Source organism: Marmota monax, unplaced genomic scaffold (assembly GCF_021218885.2).
Source record: "Marmota monax isolate L192 unplaced genomic scaffold, Marmota_monax_Labrador192_F-V1.1 WCK01_AAM20220418_F8-fsc00038, whole genome shotgun sequence".
NCBI lineage: Eukaryota > Metazoa > Chordata > Mammalia > Rodentia > Sciuridae > Marmota > Marmota monax.
Window position 1 is genome coordinate 13,098,660 of NW_026692498.1, and position 22,586 is coordinate 13,121,245.

The window sequence follows — 22,586 nt, forward strand, 5'->3', positions numbered from 1 at the left end:
TTTCAATCTAAAGCATGTATCTTGCAAACAGCACATAGTGGGTGTGTTTTAAATGTTTTGAAATTTTCAGGCGAGGCAAAGAGGTGCACACCTGTACTTCCAGCAACTTAGGAGACTGAGGCAGGAGCATTACAAGCTCAAGGCCAGCCTCAGCAACTTAGTGAGACCCTATCTAAAAAAGTGAAATAAAAAGTGACTCGGTGGTGAAGCAACCCTGGGTTCAATCCCCAGCACTGTAAAAGAAACCAATAATGACAACAACAATCACTACTACAACAACAAAGAAGAGTTTTCGGCTATTCTCTTATCTTTTGTTAGGGAAGTCAATTTATTTATATTTAAATTAGTTAATGATAGAGAAGGAATTACTTTTTCAATTGCTTTGGTCCCTGCCCCCCACCCCCTCTAGTTTTCTGCTGAGAAACTAATGTGACTCCATTTTTGAGAAACCAGCTTCTACCTCAAGGCCTGTCCTAAGGAAGGGGGCGTGACCCTTGTCCTTGGAAAAATCCACAGAGCACTCCTAGGCACATACCCGCCCTGCTGAGTTGTTTGTAAATAATAGGAGAGGTCTGCAGCGCCACGTGTCCCTGACTCAGTTAGGCTAGGTGAGGACCCATAGCAACCCCCCTAGCAACCACCAATCAGCATGAGACAGGGAAATACCTGGGATGCCAGATGACCCCCCAGTAGTTTATGGTGGTTGATAACGTGTTGGGAAGCCATGTAGTTCAGCATGTACTCCCCTCGTGGCTTAAACCAATCAATTCAAAGGAATCCCCCTCTTGTACTAACCAATCACCCCTACCCAACTTGTTCCCACCAGTGAATGTGCTAATCAATGTTAAGAGTTGTTGTTTGACTTTCCCGAGGTATGGAATGATTAGCTGTGTGATGTTGTGATGCATAGAGTATCCCCCCAAAACCTATAAAATCTTACTGGACAAAGGACCGGGACTCACTCCCTGGGACCGCTGTGTCGGGAACAGTTTTGAGTCCAGGCTCGAGCTTGCAATAAAGACTCTTGTGTGATTGTATCAGATTAGGCTCCTGGAGATCTATTGGGGTCCCACAAATCTGGCATAACACTGCCTCTTAACTTCCACTTGCAGTTTTCCTTTGGTTTAGTTGATTCTTTTTGTTGTGACTTGGTTTGACTCTTTCTCATTGTCCTCTGTGTATGTCCTACAGGTATTTTATGTGGGTTACCATGAGGCTTACACAAAAACATTTCATAACCATACAATCTATTTCACTCTGATAACAACTTCACATCAATCACTTACAAAATCTCTCCCCTATAAACTTTGTTATTGATATTACAAGCTGCATTTTTGGTATCATCTATCCATTAACTGATTTTTTTCGATTCTTATACTTTTGTCTTTGAATTTATAAACTCAAATTAACAATGATTTATGTAGTACCATTACAGCATTACAATATCCTGTGTTTGTCTCCCTATTTATCTTTACCATTGAGCTATATGCTTTAAAATGCTTTCGTTTGTTGTTTAGTATCATTTTGTTTGAACTGGAAAGACTCATTTTTAGCATTTCTTTTATGGTGATGAACCTCTTCAGATTTATTTATTTATTTTTAATCTGTGAAAGCCTATTTCCATTTCATCTCTGAAGGATAATTTTGCTGGACATTGTATTCTGAGTTGACAGGATTTTGTTTTATGTTTCTTTATGTTTCTTTGTTTTTGTTTTTTTTTTTTTGTTTTCATTCAGCACTTTGAATTCTACTTTCTTCTGTCCCTCAAAGTTTCTGCTAAGAAATCCACTGATAGTCATAGCTGTTCTATTGTACATGAGTGCTTTTTTCCTTGCTGCCTCAAAACTTTGACATTCAGCAAATTGATCATGGTGTGTCTCAGTGTGGATTTCTTTGGGTTCATCCTCTTGGAAGATTTTGGAAACTCAATCTGCATTTCCACTTTTGTCCTTTGATTTGAGGATATTCCAGTCATTATTTCTTTAAATAAATCTTCTTCTTTTGCTCTAGTCTCCTTCTGAATTTTCTATAATATATGTATTATTTTACTTGAGGGTATTCCATAAGCCCCCAGGCTTTCATCGATTTGACTCCTTTTCCTTTTGCTGCTCTAATTGGATACTTTTAAATGATCTGCCTTTGGATTTGCTGATTCTTTATTGTGCTTAATCCAGATTTTGCAGTTGAACTCTTCTGGTGAATTTCTTTGGTTCCATTATTATAGTTTTTAGCTCCCAAACTTTTCTTTTCTATTAAGGGTGTACGTGAGTGTGTTTCTTTGTTGATATATCTATTTTGTTCATGCATTTCTCTTATTTCATTGAGCATTTTTATGGTGGTGTTACAGTCTGGATCTGGACTGTCCCTAAAGGCTCATGTGCTGATGGGTTAGTCCCCAGGTGGTGGTGCTATTGAGAAGTGGTGGTGCTAAACTTTAGGAGGCAGCCTTGTTGAATGAGATGGGTCACAGGACCCATCAAAGCCTACCTTTGAAGGATGTATTTTGTCCCGAGGCTCTTTCTCTCTCTTCTTCCTGGCTGTCATGAGATGACCAGCTCTGCTCTGCCTTGTGCTCGCCACCATGAGGTTCTGCCTCATAACTGATGGGGCTAAGCCCCCTTGAACTGAAACTTCTAAAATTGCAAGCCAAAATAAAACTTCAAGTTGATTTTCTCGGGTATTTTTTTCAGAATGATGAAAATCTGACTAACAGGCAGTTATTTTTGGATTCTTTGTCAGACAACACATATACCTCCATTTTGTCAGAATCAGTTCTAGAGAGTTTTTTTTTTTGGTCCCATTTCCTGTTGCTTTATATTTTATTACTTTATATTTGTTGACACTTTGTGTTTATGTCTATGCATTTGAAAAAAAAAAAACAGCCACTTCTCTCAGTTTTTATGCCCAGGCTTCTTGCAGAAGAAAACCTTTGTCAATCACCCTGACTAGAGAATTGGGGGGGCGGGGGTGGCGGTGAGGGGCTGAGCAGCCAAACCTTTTCTGTGTATTTTCTTTGTGCTTATTCATATAAATTCCTAGTTAGGAGAATGTGTCGGTTTTCCTCAGAGTTTGCAATCTCTGGCCTTCTCTGATATCTGTCTGCTGTTGGTGCTCTGAGCCGCAGCACAGTGACCAGCTCTTTTGGTCAGTGGCTCCCAGGTATAGAACATGCTGGGTCCTACCCAGGATCCAGGACAAACAAGGCAGAATCCAGTGTCTCAGGCAGACACTTCAGAACATCTGAATTGGACCTGTGTCTCATTATTCTTTCCTAGGGAATAGCTGAGGCTGGGAGTTTTCCCAAATATGTCATGCTGATGTAGAAGGAGGGGCTCCTGTAGGTGAATGTGTGGTATTTCAGACATATTTGTTCTCAGCAGCTTCCCAGGTACTTAGAGTATGCCAATCCCACTAGCACAGGTGATACAGAAGCCCGTCCCTGGGGCAGCCCCATGGAAAGCAGGATGTTGAATGGGTGCTTCAAATCTTCCCTTAGTAGAGAGAAGATAGGAATTCAGGGATTTTGCTGCTCACTGTGTTAAGACAAGGAGAAGGACTATTGCCAGTGAATGTCCAAACCATCACCTTTGATCTCAGCGGCTTACAATCTGGATTCCTCTCCTATCAGTGTTTGGACTCAGGCAAAACAAACTGATTCCTTTAGCAGCCTCCAAAAAGCCCGACCCTTGGACCCATGGTCCAGTGTCTTTAGCTCTCATGGCCCCTCATTCCTCTCCTTCAGGAAGTCACAGTGTTACCCTATTAGCTAGTCACCTGCAACTGATGCTTCTAAAAGGAGCTCTGATCAAGTGTCTGCTAGTAAAAATTCCCTATATTCTAGTAAAAACTTGCCATTTTCTGGTAAAAACGACAGCTATAGGTTAACCCCTAAGATAGGGTTGCTAGAGTTCTATTTCTGTAAGCACTGGAACTCAATCTAATCATCTGAAACTGTTCTACCTCAAAATGCTTCCTTTTCTCTGTTTTCAGTTTTAGAGATACTGTTAGTCTTATAACAAAGAAATTCGAACCTTTGAAACCACGAATAATACCTAACAGAATAAAAAGAAATTCAGCATTTTAGGGACAGAAGAAAACAGGGTGGGCTAAATTTTATTGTCTAAAATCCATATGTTGAAATCCTAACCCCAAATGTGATGGTGTTAGGAGAGAGCAGGGTGGAGAGGGATAATTAGTCATGAGGGTAGAGCCCTCCTGAATGTGATTAGTGTCTTCAAAGGCCCCAGAGAGCTCTCTCCTTCTCTCTGCCATATATAGAAACAACAGGAAAATGAATGTCTGTGAACCAGGGAGTGGGCCCTCCTGAGACACCAAATCTGCCAGCTGTTTGATCTTAGACTTCTAGTCACCCAAACTATGAGAAATAAATGCTTGTTATTGAAAATATCCAGTTCATGTAATTTTATTAGAGTAACTCAAATGGACCAAGGCAATGGTATATGACACCAGCCTTAATCAACAATGCATCTTTTATAAGCAATATGTAAAAGAAGTAACATTGTTCTTAAGCTGGAAGAAGAGATATTCTTAGATGTAACTGAGAACATTTGTCATGTCAAAACCCAGAGATAAAAACCCTGAAGCTCCATTAACGCTGATTACTCTCCTGTCAAACCCCTGGCTTCTCTGTATTTGCAGGGATTTGGCTCTTCTGTGCCAATCAAGGATGAAGATTTCTAGTTCCCTGAACATCTAAGTCCATGTGTCTGAACGTCCATTATCTTTATCCCATCTTTAAGTGACACACGACTGCACTATTATTTACTTTCCTTTATTGATTCAGAAATGGAGCTAATGAATGATGAAATAATTGGCCCAAGGCACCCTAAGTAAGTATCAAGACCTTAACCCTGTTAATTTGAAATCTCATCCTCACTATGAGCCACTTGCTAGGGTGCTTCTGCCAACAGTGCCAGCACCTCACTCAGACTCCAGCAAAAAACAGTTAAAGTCAATGCTGAGGCTTTTCCCTTGTATCCTATCCCAAACAGTGTGACAAGATTTGTGTCTATGATCACATATTAACACAGCAAGTATAATAACCACAGAATTAAAGAAAAGAAGGAAAGATTCTTAACAGAACACATCCTTTTTTGCAACGGCTTGTATCAGACATTGAACTCAGGGGCACTTAACCACTGAGCACCTCAGCCCTTTTTTATTTTGAGACAAGGTCTTGCTAATTTGCTGAAGCTGGCCTTGAACTTGTGATCTTCCTGCTTCAGTCTCCAGAGTTGCTGCAATTACAAGCTTGTGTCACTGCACCTGGCTAACATGTGTTTTTTGTTTGTTTGCTTTTTGTTGTTGTTTTTACAGCGGAGGGCAACAACTGGAAAAGATTGAGAGAGGAGTGCAAGTTTCAAGGGCAGCAAATATCCTCTTTGTCTTCTGAGTGACTGATTGCCTGAGTAATGTGGACACAGAGGACACAAGGACACAGAGGAGGAAGGGTCTGATTTCTGGGACTAGGGAAAAGGATGACCACACTCTTCTACTGCAGGCAGCTTTTGTGAATTATGAATCTGCTCAGGCAAAGGGTGGTCCACTCTGTTGATGGTGACAGAACGGATTCAGTGGACTTTGGCCTTGGCCAAAGAGTAATGGATAATCATAGTGACTTCAAACACAGGAGACCAGAAGGTCAATTGATGTTCTGGAAGAGACAGGACTCCAAAAGGGGACAAGAGAAAAATCCATGCAGTTGTGGACTGTACGGATCCATTGACTGAAGGAACATACAAGCTATTTTGAATCCTGTCCCTGTTCCTCTGATCAGAGAATCTCTTCTCCCATCCACAGTGAAACTGTTGACCATCCTAGAAAAGTGTTGATGAGGACAAGGACCTGCTTGGTGTCAGAATTCCCTTCTTGGTTTTCTCACACAGTGGAGTTGAGACTCAAATTATCTTTTTTATGAACCTTCCTTTCCCTTCTGAAGATGGTAGAGGAAATGATAAGGCTCCGACTTGATCCTGTCTAATTTCAACACACAGAGTCTTTTTTCCTTCTCTATAACAACCAGGCTAAGAAGGAACCACACAGAATGATTGGATGTTAAATAGCAGCCTTGAAAAGGGGCAGAGAGAGGGTACAGCTTATCCTAAAGAAGGAGGACCCTAACAGCTTTACTAACTCCACACAAGTACTTTCCTCTTCAGCCTATGTGTAAGAAAAAGGGTCAGAGAAGAATCCTGCAAAGCAGACCTCACTGATACTTTCCCACTACATTGTTCCTGCTGCAAAGATTTGAGAATTGAAAGGGAGGGACAGGGGCATTCCTGCTGCGCCCCTCCCCTGACTCAGGCAATGGCAAGGCCCTACTGAGGTGGATGGCGCAAGGCATCCATCCTCTGGAAGAACGCAGTATGTTTCTGGGAATGAGCTGGTTTGTTTCTGTATTCCTTTAATAAGTATAGTTGTGACTTCTCATAGGATCATTAAGTATGAAGGAAAAAACATGACTTTCCCAATTAATGCAACTACTTCTAAAGAATAGATCTGTTTGCTCTAAATGCAATGATTCAGCTGTGGAGCGTAAATTGTTAGTGTTTAATGAAAAACTCCCTGTATTCCTGTCAGGGAAGTTTTTGAGAAATTAAATTAAAATCTAGAGAAGAAGAATTAATGTTAAGAAGACAGATTAGTGCTTAGTACTGGGCAACTTGTTCTTGTTCCTGTGCACAATGGTTTGTGCTCTTACTCTTGTTTGATTAAAATTAATAGCAAGTTAACCACTTGCTGTAACCGTGGCACTCGTTCCAGTCAGTAAGTTAAGAAAGAATAGTCAAGGTATAGGCCAATAGTCTGGGACATTTCTAACTATTATTAAAAGTTAACTAAGCAGAAACAGCTCAAAGCAAAATGTGAACTGAAAGGAAAAATGCTTGCTTATGCCTAAGCCAAGAGACATTCTTCTATTCTAATTGTAGCTACGTAATACTTTGTTTCTTTGAATAATGATTCCTGTTTTGTAACCACAAAGTACTGTGAGCCTGCCAAAATGAAAAGTATATATGATTAACTTCACATGTAAAGAGTGGGATTCAGCACCTTCACTTTGGTGTCTGTGTTGTTTCTCCAACCCCTCTTTCGCCGACTCCTCACCATCCGTTCATCTCCTGAGACCCCCCCCCCCCAATCTTGCATGACTTTTCAACAAGAAACCCTGACGGGAAATGTTGTTTTCCACTAGAGTTGACATCCAGAAATCTTTGCCAGCTTAGTGCAAGGTCCATGTTACATCTCAGCAATTTCTGGAAGAGACATATCCAAACTTGCTCACTCTTCAAGAGCCCACTGGACTGACTGCATCAGAGGGAGATTTCATCTCTCGGAAGTCTAATCCTAGCTACATCTGAGAAGAACTGTGTAAAGATATCTTTTCAGGTAAGGACTCCTCTCAAAAAGTAGCAGTCATGTAGTATCAACAAGTGTGGATACAGATGTACAATGTGAGAGCTAAAAGCAATTAAGTGGTACTGCATGTGGCAGTCACGCTGAATGAATCGATTTTAGCTGTTCTTGTCAGATGCAGACAGATGAGTGATTATGTGGCATGAATGGGGTATGCTTTAGTAAGCCTTCTTCCTATCGGTATATATCCCATAAGATCTTGTGTATTTTAAGTATACATGATAATGTTTTTGAGTTTCTTAAAGATATTCTTTGCTTTTTGGGGTTCCTTCCTTTCAAGTGAACCAAATCCAAAATGCTAATACAGAGTTATGTTCAGCATATGCCCAAGGAAAAGGAGTAACTTCAACTTGAGAAACATATATCTGGCATTTGTTCTGTAAAGGACAGAATTCTTAGAGGTTTCTGCCCTGATCTAATAAATAAGCGAGTAGAGATTTGGATGACTTTCTAGAAGCAAGTGGGTGAATGGAATATCCAGAGATTGGAGACACCGCAAACATGACCATATTGAATCCTTATGGTTACATTGTAAGGTAGGCAGTTTTCTCCTTGTGACTGGTAAGAAGATTGAGCTTAAAGTCAGAAAGGAAATAAACAGATTGTTAATTTTAATTGTACAACAAACAAATCAGACTTTAAATATTCCCCCTGTAATGTTACTATCACAATCTATATTGTCTTTCAAATTTGTGCTAATACTATATATGTCATACATGAAATGTTTTATATCCTAAATTTTCTAATTTTACTTTAACACTCTCCCACACCTATATGTATTATATATTATGCCTGTGTGTATTATTTTAATACCTTAGAATTTCATTGCCCTGCTAAATCATATTTAACATTAACTTCCCCTCTTCTGGACATTGGAATTTTATTTATTATGGGCTCTAAATTCTATTTAGAGCAGTTTTTTTCTTCTAAATTGTTTTCTTTGGATTAATTTCCATACGGGAATGGCAGGGTCAAAGATCCTGAAGTTTGCACACAAGGACATTGACATTACCCATTACCCAGGGCTGTTGGCTCCGGTGAGGGTGACAGGCTTTAGCAGTTTTCAGTGTATCCTATTTAATGAGGATGATGCTCGGTTATTAGTTTGTGTCCACATTTTTGAAGGATGATTCCGAACTGAACAGTTCAAGAAATAGAGTTGCACAACATCCCACAGAGTTAACATCAAATCATACTTTGCATCTTATACTCATGTACTTTTCTACATAATGAGTGGTCCTGAGGGTTATAGTGCTGAGGGTTACGTCCCTGAGGCCTGGGAAGTAGAAGTGAACAGAGAGCAAGCCTGTAGCCACCAACATCTCAGAGCTCGGTGGTGAAGAAATTTGTTGAAAGCTTCTAATCAAAGACCACCGGGAGCACACCTGTCATTTGACAAATTGGGTTTGTTGTCTGTCACAATGAGGAAAAGAGCACACTTTTGGGGAAACGTGGTGCATTCACAGCAAGCATGCAGGAGTGGCTGGAGGTGGGCGACTTTGCAAGGATTCAAGGAAACATGGTTTTGCTGTGGTGTGGATCCTGTCAGAAAGCAGGGCAAATCTAATTAACCCTTTTTTTTCCTGCAGCAGGAGGAAAGGAACAGGGTACAGAAGTCATGGTCACATGGTAACTGCTGGGAGGATGTCTGGCTGTTTTTGCTGATAAGGCTGACTTCATGTTTCAAGCATGAGCACGGAGTGGCCTTGGCTTTTAATTAATTAATTAATTTTTGTCTCACTCGATTTGGGCCACACAGATGATCCTTTTCTGTGAAAATCTTGTGTTTTAAAGGCTGCTCTTTTTTTGCTTTCTTAAATTCATAAGTGACCCAAAGTGAAATAGGGACTATTTTAGATAAATGATCTGGGGAGCAGAAAGCAGCAGAGAGGCAAAGAAGCAAAGTGAATGACAGTTTTCCTCTAACATCGACAGTCAGAAAGGGACTCAGGTCTATCAGGTAAGTTATCTCGACTGTTTAAAAATAAAAATCAACATAATTTGTTGAAGAGACTATTATTCTATCTCTGTTGAATTTCCTCAACATCTTAACAGTACACATTTTCCCACCCTGTGTATTCTTTTGGAGAGTTTCAATGGCTGTGCCTTTAACTTATCAATCTGTTCTTCTTTACGGTCTAATCCACTGTTGATCACATCCTGCCTAATTTTTATTTTAAATGTAGTGTTATTTTTATTTCCATAAGATCTCATTTAGCTTCTCACCATTATTATGCATTTCTTTCTCTTCTTAAACACAAGCAGCTAAGTTATTAAAGGTACTTAATGTCCTTATCTGTTAGTTCTAAGAGCTCTAGGTCTGGTAATGTTTATTTTAATTTTAATTTTTTCAGGTAAGAAAGTCATTTGCAATGACTATCACAAGGGGATGGAGGCAGGTGACTTTTGCAATAGGGGAAAGTTTAAGACCCCAGGTCCCAAGCATCTCCTCTAGACAGGTTTTCGCTGAAGGTTTTATTTCTCCTGATTGTGGAGGAAAGTTATTGCTGACTGTGCTTCTTTGCCTCCCTACTGCTTTCTGTTCCCCCAGATCATTCCTCTAAACCAGTTTCTTCACGTGTTCAATATTTTTTTCATCAGATACTTATTAGTTGATAGAGTTTGTGTTAAATTTTGTTCTGATACACAGTTATTGGAGTCAGTCATCAAGAAGTAGCTCTGAAACGATGTTGTCATTGTTACAGGTGTGAAAATAGCCAGGTCCATGGTACTATCTTGGCTAGAAGCAAAAGACCCTTCCTGTTTTTTGAAACTCACACTTGGCCAGGTGTGTGTGTGTGTGTGTGTGTGAGTGTATACACACCAAGGATTGAACACAGGGATGCTTAACCACTGAGCCACATCCCCAGCACATTTTATTTTTTATTTTGAGGCAGGGTCTCACTAAGTTGTTTGGGGGCTTCACTAAGTTGCTGAGGCTGCTTTTGAACTTGTGATTCTCTAGCTTCAACTGTCCCAGCCGCTGGAGGAGTTTAGCACTTACTTTCCTGAGCTCCAAATATCACCGTTCCAATATAGAACACAATGACACATACTTTTTCCATTTTTTTTTTTTTTTTAGTTAGAATGTGATGTTCAGGTTACTCTAATTAAATGGAGTAAGTCAGATTTGTAAAAATGCTGGGGTTTTTTTACCTAGTAATTTCTACTCTACCAAAACTTTTACTAAATACTTCATGTGTATTCACTCATTTAATCCTCACAAAAATTATCTGAGTAAGATAGTGCTATTATCCCCACTACTTTTGAAGAAACCAAGGAATAGAGAGGTTGAGTAACTTTCCCAAGGTTACACAGCTTGTTACTAGAAGGGCCAAGAGAATCACTAATAGAAACTAAAATTTAAAAGATGTGGTATGTATTTTTTTAAATGTGCTTATTACTTTAAAGTGAAACTGGTGAGTAGAATTAATCAAAGGGTAAGAAAAGTAAATGAAAAATTCAGAAAGGGATCCTCAGCTTCCTGCCAGTCTTATCTCCCCTTGGAGTTGGTGAGGACTTCAGGGAGGAGATGATGGAGAAAGACTTGGCCATTAACACTGACCTTGCTACGCTCGTTTCTGGATCTCCTCTAGCTCCTCTCATTCCTGGTTGCTCCTTGGTTCTCTCTCTAGGCTAAGGTGTCCTCCACGATGTTCCCGCTGCAAGGTGCCCAGATGCTGCAGACCCTGGAGAAATCCCTGAGGAAGAGCCTTCCTGAATCCATAAAGGTGACAGTGGTACTGCTGTGGGGAGGAAGGAAGAGAAGCGTGATGTGAAAGGGAGGAAAGGAGACCCACATTCACGCTGCACCCATTTGGAGCCAGGCACTGCTTTGTATTTCCTCTCCCTTAAGTTTTATTACCTCTTTACAAGACATTTGCTATTATGTTCATGTTATGGGTAATAAAATGAGGCTCAATGATTTGCCCCATATGCCACCAATAGTGCGTCACAAAGCTATGGCATAAACACAGACATTCCTGAGCCCAAACACTGCCTTTCATTCTGAGCCAGCTGAAAAATTTCTCCCCTGGATCCTTTTCAAGGAACATTCCTTAACAACATTTGAGATTTGCCCCAAGTTTTCCTCAAAAGTTTAGGTGAGATTGCATGTTAATGTTTAACTTGTTCACTTTAAGAGAACACTTGCCAGGTGAGAGGTTAACCGTCAGAGTCTCTTGGAAATCAGTAACAGGCTGATTTCTCTTTTGACTTGGATTTCTTAATTGCTCTGAACTGAATGTGTATTATTCAGCCATTTGGGCCTGGCTCCCAGTATCTCCCTTACCCTAGTAAAAATTGATCAGAAATCTTGAATTAAATAAAAACACATACTTATAAATGTTCACTTCCAGAACTATGTAAGAGCAACTTACAAGATCTAGATTCTTGCCCGTGTTTTTCATTAGCAATGAAAGGGGAATGAGCTACTCTAGCAGAGCCTAAGTATAACTTTGTGTGTGTGTGTATGTGTGTGTGTGAGTGTGTGTGTGTGTGTGTGTGTCTACTTAGAGGAAAATTAATTCTAGATTTGTATTGCTTTATAAGACACTCCTATAAAATACATACATTTTTAGATAGACATCAAATTTCCTCATTTTCCAACAGGTTTGTTATTCCCCTCTGACGAAAAGAGAGAAATATTAGCATTTTTATTTGAAGATTATATATGCATTTATTAGAAATCAATTAATGAAACAACTGGTCCTGTTTTTTAATTACCGCCAGAATTATTTCAAATCAACTCATCTAAAAATAATGTTAAAAAGAACCCCTCAAAACGAAAGGCCCCCTTTTTTTGGCAGCCTCTGCTAATAAGAGTCAATATTACCTAATATTCAACTGCCTTTGCCTGACCAGCAGGATTATTTTTGTGGAGACTCCATCAGTTAGACAGTCTATGGACACCAGCCTGAGATATTTTCATGAGTGACTATTTTTAAAAATATTCCAGGATAAAAAATTTTATTTAATGCTTTAGGATAGAATTTTGTAATTTAAATTTCTCTATTTCTTGTGGTAGTAGGACTCAACATTTTGTGGAAATGTGTGGTGTTTCCCAGTGGTCTTTTGTTGGAGCAGTGGTGAAATGAGGGGGCTGTCTTGGCTCCTTACTTCTTATGAAGGAAGAGCATTCCACTTTGGTTGTATATTAAATAAATACATTCTCCCTGAATGGAAATCAATAATATTTGTATGCCAGGTACTATACATATATAGATAGACATTGTCTCAACTGGGTTTAAAGTAAGGATTGAAGTTGAGAAAATGTCTATCTATTCTTTTACATATTAAATAATAAACATTATTAATATAAAATATATAAAATATTAATAATAAATAAGTACAGGTATCAACTCCAAATGACTCAAATTGTACTAGCTGCCTCACTGTGTTCCACTGATTATGTTCTGAGTTCAGTAGGAAAAAAAAAGTCTAGTTAATTACAACTTAGTTTAACTAATCATTTAATTTTAAATAATTTAGAAATGTTCATCACGGGAATCAAGTGTACTGCACCCCTTTGATCTTGGGTCACTAGCCTACTTTCATGCTGATATCTGCTGAACTCTTATCTTCACAACTTTCATGAGGTCTGTGTTGATCTGCTACTGCTTTCTCCAACCTCAGAACTACAAGGACACTTAACTGTTTACAGCTTTGCTCTCATTCATCCTGGTCTCTCTCTTTCATCCTCTTTCCCTATAACCTGTACAACATGGCAGGGGTGAGGATCCAAGACGGGATTATGAGAACCCAAAGTCCATTCTCTTGAGCACAAGGTATTGGTACTGTTGGTTGGTGGGAGTTGATTTAACCCTCCAGAGGGCAAAATGGGAAGATTTGTTAAAGAATTTTAAACATGTACGTGACTTTTGAAGCAGAAATTACCCTTTTGGAGAATCTAGGAAAATGTCAGGTACCCAGGCAAAAATTCCCGGGCAAGCATGTTCCAGGAAGAATTAGGTGTGAAAGCAAAAAATTGAAAACAGGTTAAAAATATGTCTATAATATGTTCAGTGGGCAAAACAACAAGTATCAGTAATTTCATTTTTATAATTGTATGCCTCAGTGTATAAATAGAAGAAAGTTTGGAAAAACACGATACTAAATCCTATAGTAAAGGATGGTTTTCCTAAAGTCATTCATTTTATTTGTGCAAATATTTTTGCTACATGACCTATGATTAATATTTAATGGAAAGAAAAATCTCCTATTAATTGAAGTTAAAAAAAGTAGAAGATGGAGATTGTTTGACCTAGATTCTCATTTGACTTCCATAATGTCACAATGTATAGTAGTGACCTTTGTCCTGATCAAACAGGACACTCTGCCTTTCCCTTCTGATAGCTGACCTCTCTTCCATGGAATCCTGCAGGTTTATGGGACTGTATTTCACATGAACCATGGAAACCCATTCAACCTAAAGGCTTTAGTAGACAAATGGCCTGATTTCAATACGGTGGTTATCCGCCCTCAGGAACAGGTAAGGTGCCAGATGGTCATATTTTCTGTGTGCCTACCATGTATCTGGCAGTGTGTAAAACCTAGAGATACAGAAGTCCATCACGGTGATGTCAAACAAGTCCCCATTCTCAATAATGTTACATCCTGGAGGAAAAGACCGATTAACAGGAAGATTGCAACTTAGATACGATGAAACAGAAATAGCTCAAGCAAAAGTTGATTAACTTCTACTATCGAGGCTCCAGGAGGAGGCTTCAGTGTAATGATAGAGACACATTTGGTTGGAGGTTTCATCTAAACTTTATTTTGTAGGTAAGTATATTTTTGTCAGGCCAAGAATGGAAAGAATATGTTCTCATCAGAGATAATCAAAAGGATGGGACTATGAAAATATGATAGAGCACAATGTGTCAGGTTAACTCTAAAGCACTAAATTTCAATGTTATAGTTTCCATATGCAGCTAAGGGAAAGACCTAAAATTAACAAAACTAAATAGTTACTATAATTCAAAGATAAAAATCCATATGCTTATTTTAAAATTTCCAAAAAATAGGGGATTAGGTGAAACAAGATGGTGGAACAAGTGTCTCCAACAACCATCCCCCTCTAGAAACACCCATTTGAATGACTATCCTTGCACAAAAGTACCTTTACCACAGCTAAGCAAACCAGGTGAGAAATCACACTACCTGGCTGTAGCACAATAATAACAAAAGACCACATTGAAGAGTGTGGAAAGAACATTCCATGCCCCCAGCTTCATGGAGTATAGTGTAGAGAGCTACTCTCTGCTCAGGGGAAAGAGAGGAGGTAAAGACAGGACTTTGCCTTGGACCCCAATGTGGGACCCATCATCAAAAAATTAAAAAAAAATCATAACCACATAGACCTCAACATTCCAAACTCCAGGAATACCTACAGGACTGAGCCTTCAGACTTATCCTGGACCAGGTGACATCTCCCAACACTAGGCTTCAGGCCTGAGTTAGTGGATTTGATCTCCATTCCACACCACTTCCAGGCTGATCTCCATATTGTGACTATTCTGGTAGAAATTGCATCAGATCAGTAAATCACAATGGGTGGTATGGACATTTTAACAGTATTAATCGTGTTCCATAAACGTAAGATATCTTTCCATTTATTTGAGTCTGCATCAATTTATTTTATCGATGTTACAGCTTTCTAGATATGCTTTGTTCCTGAATATTTCTGATGCTATTGTGAATTGAATTGTTTTATTGATTTCATTTTCAGATCGTTTTCTGATGATATGTTTTCAAATAACTTATCTTTGAGTTAACAAATTCTTTCTCCTGATTGGTCAATTCTGCTATGGGTGCTCTCTATTGAATTTTTTCATTTCATTCATTGAATATTTCAGCTCCAGGATTTCTGTGTCATTTTTTTTTAATTATATCAATTTTACTATTACATTTCTTGTTCTGATCACTTGTTGAATTGTTTCTCTGGATTTTTTTTGTTTGGTTGTTTTTTTGCTGAGTTTCCTTAAAACAGCTATTTTGAATCCGTAAGTAGTTCATACTCTCCATTTCTTTAGGTCCAATATCCGGCACTTTATTTGGTCTTTGATGTCATGTTTCCCTGATTGGTCTTGATCCTTGATTTTTGTGTTTTTTTAAAAAAGGAGGGACTTATTCCAGTCTTTGTGGACAGACTTGGAAAAGCCCTTCAATAGTCAGTCCTTTCAGAGGTTCTGGGCAGGTTTTCTGGTGTGATCACAAGCCCAGGATTGCTACAGTAGTCACAGTGCTGAAGCACAAAACCAGGGCCACCGGGCTAATGTGCCACTGCAGAGCTCCAGAAACCCAGGGTCTGCTGTAACCTGCTGTTGCTGGGGGCTGTCCAACACCCAGGGTCACTGAGATTAACCTGGCAGTGTCATGAACGGACGAATGGGTGAAAAGTGTGGTGTATATGCACCACGTAATACTGTTCAGCCATGAAAGAATCCTATCACAACAACGTGGATGAACATAAATATAAGTTAAGTAACTAAACCAGGTACAAACAGACGAATAGCATGCAATCTCACTTTTATATGGAATCTGAAAAAGTTGATCTTATAGGGAGCAGAGAGTAGAATGGCTGTTGCCAGGGGTTGGGGTGGTTGTTGGAGGGGTTGGGGTAGGGTAATGTTGGCCCAAATGATACAAAATTACAGTTGGATAGGAGGGATAAATTTAATAGAGCTGTTGGACAACATGGTGACTACAGTTAATCATTGTTTTTTATTCTCAAAAGCAATACGCTTGACTGGACCTAAAGTTTCTCACCACAGGATTGATAACTATGTGAGATAATGCATATGTAAATTAGCTGGATTTAATCACGCCACTTGTATATACACAGTCATGCTTTGCATAATGACTTTCTAGTCAGTGACAGACTTTGTATCTGACAGTGGACGCATAAAATTTTTTAGCCATTTTCATCTGTGTAAACATAATCTACAAGGTTTGCACAGCAAACCCTCTTGACAATGCATTTTCCACAACATATCCCTATCGCTAAGTGATGTGTGATTGTACTTGGAAACATGTTGTACATAAGTACATATAATTTTACCTATAATTTAAAAAAAAACAATGAAAAGTATTAAAAGAATACAAAATAAAAACAAAAAGAATATGAAAATACAGAGAAGACTGTCAGAACAGCACACAGGTAAGAGATCACACACCCCAGTTTAGGAAGATGGGGAACGTGCCTCCAATCCCCTGCCTCGGATGCTGTCTCCCGGCTTCATGAGTTTCAGTCCTACCCAATAGCCTTGGTGAGGGGACGGAGGCAGATCAGGAGCCACTGCCACCTCGTCAGGAACAAGTTCCAGTTGCAGTTTATCATCCGATACCTAGCCAGACTCGGATAGCAACTGAGCTGACTAAAAGAGAAACAAATTAGGAAAGTTCAAAAAATAGGCCTTGTACAGCACCTACCTAAAGGAGTTTATGACCCTGGAAGAGAGAGATCAAAAGATCCTGGAGCGTGTGATCTGTACGACGGACCTTGCTTATAGAGACCAGTTAGGCTTCTGCTGTGCATGCACATTACCTGGACTGTGTAGTTGACTGGTTGGTGAGATCCACCCTGTGCCTGTCCTGCATGAAGCCAGTTGACACAGTGCTACTTTCAACCTAGGAGGCTGACTGAGCCAGGGTCTCTCCTCCGACTTCCACTGAGCCATCATTTTGGGTGGTTCTGATCTTTTGTCACTGAGCCCAAAGAATCAGGGATTAGGATTTAAGATCATGCATGAAATTTCCTAAAAATTCCTGGATGGCTACAGATGTTGAGGAAAGTATGTAATATTTTAGGAACTTAGGAGGGAAAAGTACAGTGGTGTTTTTATGTAAAGTCTTGACCCAGTGTTTAAAAATGTAACTGTAGTTGGATCTTGTTATTGCTTCAGTACACAGAAATTTTTTTAAAAGTGTTACAGAAGCTCTGTATGTTTAAATTGTGTGTGTTGAATATTAGAAAAAAGCGAGTGGTTATTTTTCCTAAATGAAATACCTTCTCCTCTCCACCCAAATTCTTTTCTGAAGTTACTAGTATTTAGGTCCAAGTTTTATTAAAAACTACATTGACTGGCACATACAAAAGAATAGTTTGAAGCTTATTTGTACAGTTCTTTTTTTCCTATTGAAAATGGAATTCATCGTCTTAGATTTTATGTATTTATTTATTTATTTATTTAGGTCCTGGGGAATTGCACTTTACCACTGAACCACATCCTCAGACCCCCCCCCCCTTTTTAATAATTTCTTTATTTTCTTTTTGAGAGAGAGAGAGAGAGAGAGAGAGAGAGAGAGAATTTTTTAATATTTATTTTTTAGTTTTCGGTGGACACAACATCTTTGTTTGTATGTGGTGCTGAGGATCGAACCCGGGCCGCACGCATGCCAGGCGAGCACGCTGCGGCTTGAGCCACACCCCAGCTCCCTCAGCCCTTTTTTGCATTTTATTTAGAGATAGGGTCTTGTTGAGTTGCTTAGGGTCTCACTGAGTTACTGAGGCTGGCTTTGAACAAGCAATTCTCCTGTCTCAGCCTCCAGGGCCTCTAGGATTATAGGTGTGCGCCACTGTGCCCGGCTACGTATAATCTTAAGCAACAAAATTTGTCAGTAATGTCATAGCTGACTCATGAGTGAATTTTTTGTAGCATTTCCAATTAATTTTTTAAAAGTTTTCTAACTCTACCCTCGTTGTGATAATATTTTCCTCTGTCTCCTTTTTCCAAATAATTTTATCTGTTATTTAATACTTTGAAGGGATCTTTCTAAATATGAGGCTTGTTTGTTTTTCTCAAAATACAATTTTAACTATGGCATTTTTCAAAGAAAGCATTTCCAGTATGATTTTATTACATATGGATGGAAATATTAATTCCAATATCTTTATTAAATTTAGTACTGTCATGTTCTTAGTCTGTGAGTTCTGCAAGTATTTGAATTGTATTTTTGCAGCAGAAGTTTTCCTTCATTGCTTCCTTTTCTTTTTTGATCAGAATGATTGGAGTATAGAATAATACTGTCTAAATGGTTGTATATTTGATTTGAAATATCAATGTAACATAAGGGTAGAGAATAATATTGTTCTGGAATTTTTCATCACCAATTGAATATTTGAATCTCTGATCTTGATCTCATGATGTAAATGACTCAGAAATAATTCAATTGCATCAATAAAAAGAGCAATGTTTTGTTACTTAAAAATATCAGACAATGGAACTAGCATTGCCATCACAAATTATAAGGAATGTGTTCTTTCTCCTTTTCCCAATGACAATAGGATATGACAGATGACCTTGATCAATACACCAATACTTACCAAGTCTACTCCAAGGATCCCCAGAACTGTCAAGAATTCCTTGGTTCTCCAGAAGTGATCAATTGGAAGCAGCATTTGCAGATTCAGAGTAAGTGAGAGGAATGGACTCACCACTGTGTCCTGATCAAGTCCTGATCAGCTGACTCACCGCTGTGTCCTGATCAAGTCCCCAAGTGGTTCATACATCTCTCCTTCAAAGACCAGATCCTCACTTGCCATCAGTTTTTTGACCCTATCCCTGTAAAGGTGCAAAAAATCCTCAAATATGGGAAAGAATGTGTTTCATTTGGACAACCATAATGTAATTCCTGTTATCAAGAATTTATGGCATCTTTCACAGATAACCCTTAGGCTTACTGGGCTTACTGGGTGTCAGAGCAGAGTTTCACCTCCCAATCCTGAAGTCAGAACAGCAATTCATTGTGCCGTAGAGAATCTCCCAGTATGCCCTCTGGAATCAGGCTGTCTAGGATGGTATCTGCCTAATAGTTTCTGTGACTCTAGCAAAGTGACTTCTCCTCCATAAGATTATATTCTTCACATATAAAAATGAGAGGAATAATGGTATGTACAGCACAGAGCACTAAAAAAAAAAATAAACAAATAAACAAACAAAAAATGAGATTGTGAATAAGAAGAGCTTAGTACAATACCAAGATGTGTCAGTTAATTTTTGCTGCATAAGTAAGCTCCTAAGTAAGTGAATCAACCATCTGAGCTGGGCTTTGCCAGGCAGTTCCTCTGCTGGTCTCTTCTAGGTATATCACACACCCTGAGTTGATGGGAGGTATGGTGGCTTTAGCATGGCCTCTTTTGCATGTCTGAATGGTGATTCTGGCTGCCTGCCGTGCTGGTTTTGGGCTTTAGTGACCTCATGATAGAAGCACGTGTCTCCTATAAGCCAGCCTAGGCTACTTTTATAATATGGGTCTCCAGATAAACAAGATCAAAAAGAGAGGGAAAGCCCCAAGGGCATGTGCTTTAAGCCTTCTCTGCATTCAATTTGCTCTTTTCATTAGTAGATGCAAGTCACTTATTAAATGTCAGACACAGTGCAGGAGTGAACACTTCCAGGGAACTGATACCAGGAGATGAGCTCAAGTGGTGTTATTACTGAAATAATCCATCACATTGGGAACATGGCTCAGTAGATGTTGGCTATTGTTTTTTTTTAATAACTCTTCTCTTTGATTATCAAAACTACATGATTATATAGCCCAGAAAACTTTGTTCCCATCTTGATATCACCACTAGCAATAAAAATAAGTCCATATTTATCTATATAAAACAGGAAGTTTTCAAAAATCCTGAAACTAGATGACCATTCGCATGGTGGCAACACCAAGCCCAGGACCATGGTTTTCTGACCCTAAATGTGACATTTCCTACTCCCGTGAAGAGCTTCTCTCGAAGGGATTCTCATCATTACTTCTCCTCATGCACCCATCTAGGTTGCCAGTCGAGCCTGAATAAGGCAGTACAAAATCTTGCAGCGACGAAATCTTTGAAAATCGAACGCTCAGAGAACATTCTCTTCATCGCAGCTGAAACCATCAAGAAACTAATCCCTTCCCTGCTGGATACAAAGACTTTATCACCTGGTGATGGCAAGCCCAAGGCCATGTGAGTCTGATAAAATGCCAACTCTCCCTGCTCCTTCCTCTGCCTCTAAGCAGGGTCCTGCCTTCTCGCCCTGCTTGCTCTTTCCTTGGAACAATCAGTGTTCCATCAAGTGGTAAGCATCGTCTTTTAAAAAAGAGTAACTCAGACTACCTTCCTCCCCACCTAGAGTGAGTGAGTCCTGGGTCTGCTGCTGAACTTGTTCTTGCTCGCTTCCTCCGGCCACGCTGGCCTCCTCTCTGTCCCCGGGCATCACAAGCTCTCCATACTCTAGGACTTGCACTCGCTGGGTCCTCTTCTCTGTCTCTCCAGCTTGTTGAGGTAAGAACAAATACCCACCTTTATCCTCATGGGCTTTTCTTTCTCTCCATAGCAACCAAGAGAAGTTTAAAATCTCATCCCTGGGTATTCCCCATGCTGCCTTGGTGAATAAATTCTGGCATTTTGGTGGCAATGAGAGAAGCCAGAAATTCATTGAGCGCTGTATCCAGAACTTCCCGAGCTCCTGTTTGCTGGGGCCTGAGGGGAACCCAGTGTCCTGGACATTAATGGACTACACTGGAGAAACGCGAATGGGAGGTACCCTGCCTGAGTACCGTACCCAGGGCCTCGTCTCCTATGCTGTCTATATGCAGGCCCAGGAAATGGCCAAACGTGGGTTTCCTGTTTATTCTCACACAGTCAGGACCAACACAGCTATGCAAAAAATGAGCTACACTCTGCAACATATCCCCATGTCTTGTGCCTGGAACCAGTGGCTCTGTTCGCCCATGTGAAGCTGGCGCTGAACACAACTTGGTGTTGGGTGGGTCTGGAGTGAATGGCAGGAAGAAAGAAATAATACACTGAATCAGCAGTCAGGGCTCCTGTTCGGGCTCCACAGAAGGAGTGTGAATGGTCAACAGGACTTTCCTGTCCCTGGGCTCAAATCACTCATGGACTTCCCTTAGGTTCCCCAGATAGAAGCAGAAAATGTTGCTGCTGTATTGAACCCCTGTGATTTAACACCACATCCTTCATCAGCTACATAATGTTTCAAATTACTTTTTCTGGAACTCGTAACAAGTGGGTTGGAAGATCCTTGATAATATTTTCTGGCCGCTATGACTTATTTCTCTTTCTGTTTATGGCTTTTCCTTCAGTGATCAGCAAGTGGGCTTTCTTCATTAGATCTTTAGAGTGTAGCTTTTCCTCTGTTTGCTGCTTTATAGGTACATTAAATATATGCCACACAAATTATATGGGCTGTTAGGCTAAACACAATGTACATGACATAGCAAGAAGAATTGTTAAGAAAAAAGACTAACTCCTTTAACTTGTCTTCTCCCAGCTCCCACCCCAGGAAAAATGATCCAATGTGGCTTCCCAAACCCACTGAAACTATCGAGTAATAAAGTGATTTTTACCCTTGATTATACAAGTTTATGCAAAGTGGTTCATGATGGGGAGGGAAAGTAGAAAATGGGAAGGCGGATCAAGACCCAGGGAGGTGGACATTTACTGAGAAGAGATAGGAGTGGAGGGATCCCTGCTATCTCTCTTGACCTTGGCCCATTACTACAGGATGGCGGAACTCTATGATGTTCAGGTAATTGTCTTGTGGGAGAGTTCCTGTGGGTGGCAACAACAGGAGAGATATTCTTCTTGGTTGGGACAGGTTTGCTGAGAGTCTCCTTTCTCACCCCTCAAGAGAAATAGCACTCCCCCCCACAACAACCCACCCCGCACTAGGCAGCAAAGAGAGTTCTGGAATGAGGGTGATCACCTGGATTAAGAACTTACTCCCTCAGGTATACCTAAACCCAAAATTAGTCTTTGACATTGGAGATGATGAAGCCCTACCCCATCTACCCATCTCCAAAATAATGGCTAAGATTTAATTTTCTGGGCAGTCAAGAGGAGACCCAGTTTAGAGCAGGGTTTTTCTGCATTTGCGCAATAGACATTTTGGACTATCTAATATTTGTTGATTGTAGGATGCTAGCTGGATTCCTGACCTCTACCCAAGAGATGCCAATAGCATCCTCCATCTCCCTTTTGGTCACTGAGAACATCTATCTCCACATAATGACAATGTCCCTGGAGGCAAAATTGCCTCTGGTTGAGAAAAGCTGTTTTAGAGAGTAGTTCCCAAACTTAAGAGTGCATCGTAACCACCTGGCGTTGTAGCTGGGGGGAGGCGCTGGTGCACACCCATAGTCCCAGT

General features: G+C 39.9%; 1 protein-coding gene and 1 pseudogene across 6 annotated transcripts; both read left to right on the top strand.

Annotated features, from left to right (window-relative positions):
* Positions 1–7,251: 7,251 nt before the first annotated feature.
* Glyat (glycine-N-acyltransferase) lies at positions 7,252–21,792 on the top strand. 6 transcript variants are annotated; one of them, XM_046445681.2, is made up of 7 exons: positions 7,262–7,407; positions 10,140–10,222; positions 11,070–11,165; positions 13,817–13,924; positions 18,722–18,848; positions 20,212–20,383; positions 20,754–21,792. In XM_046445681.2, the coding sequence occupies exons 2-7, from the start codon at positions 10,160–10,162 to the stop codon at positions 21,154–21,156; spliced, it is 969 nt and encodes a 322-aa protein (XP_046301637.1). In that variant the 5' UTR covers positions 7,262–7,407; positions 10,140–10,159; the 3' UTR covers positions 21,157–21,792. The 6 variants fall into 6 exon arrangements, with proteins under 6 accessions (XP_046301638.1, XP_046301640.1, XP_046301637.1 ...); XM_058579594.1 differs by lacking the exon at positions 13,817–13,924 and adding an exon at positions 9,024–9,394 and having other exon boundaries at positions 7,264–7,407; XM_046445683.2 differs by lacking the exon at positions 10,140–10,222 and adding an exon at positions 9,024–9,394 and having other exon boundaries at positions 7,282–7,407.
* Positions 15,823–18,715, top strand: LOC124092668 (RING finger protein 11-like; annotated as a pseudogene).
* Positions 21,793–22,586: the final 794 nt, after the last annotated feature.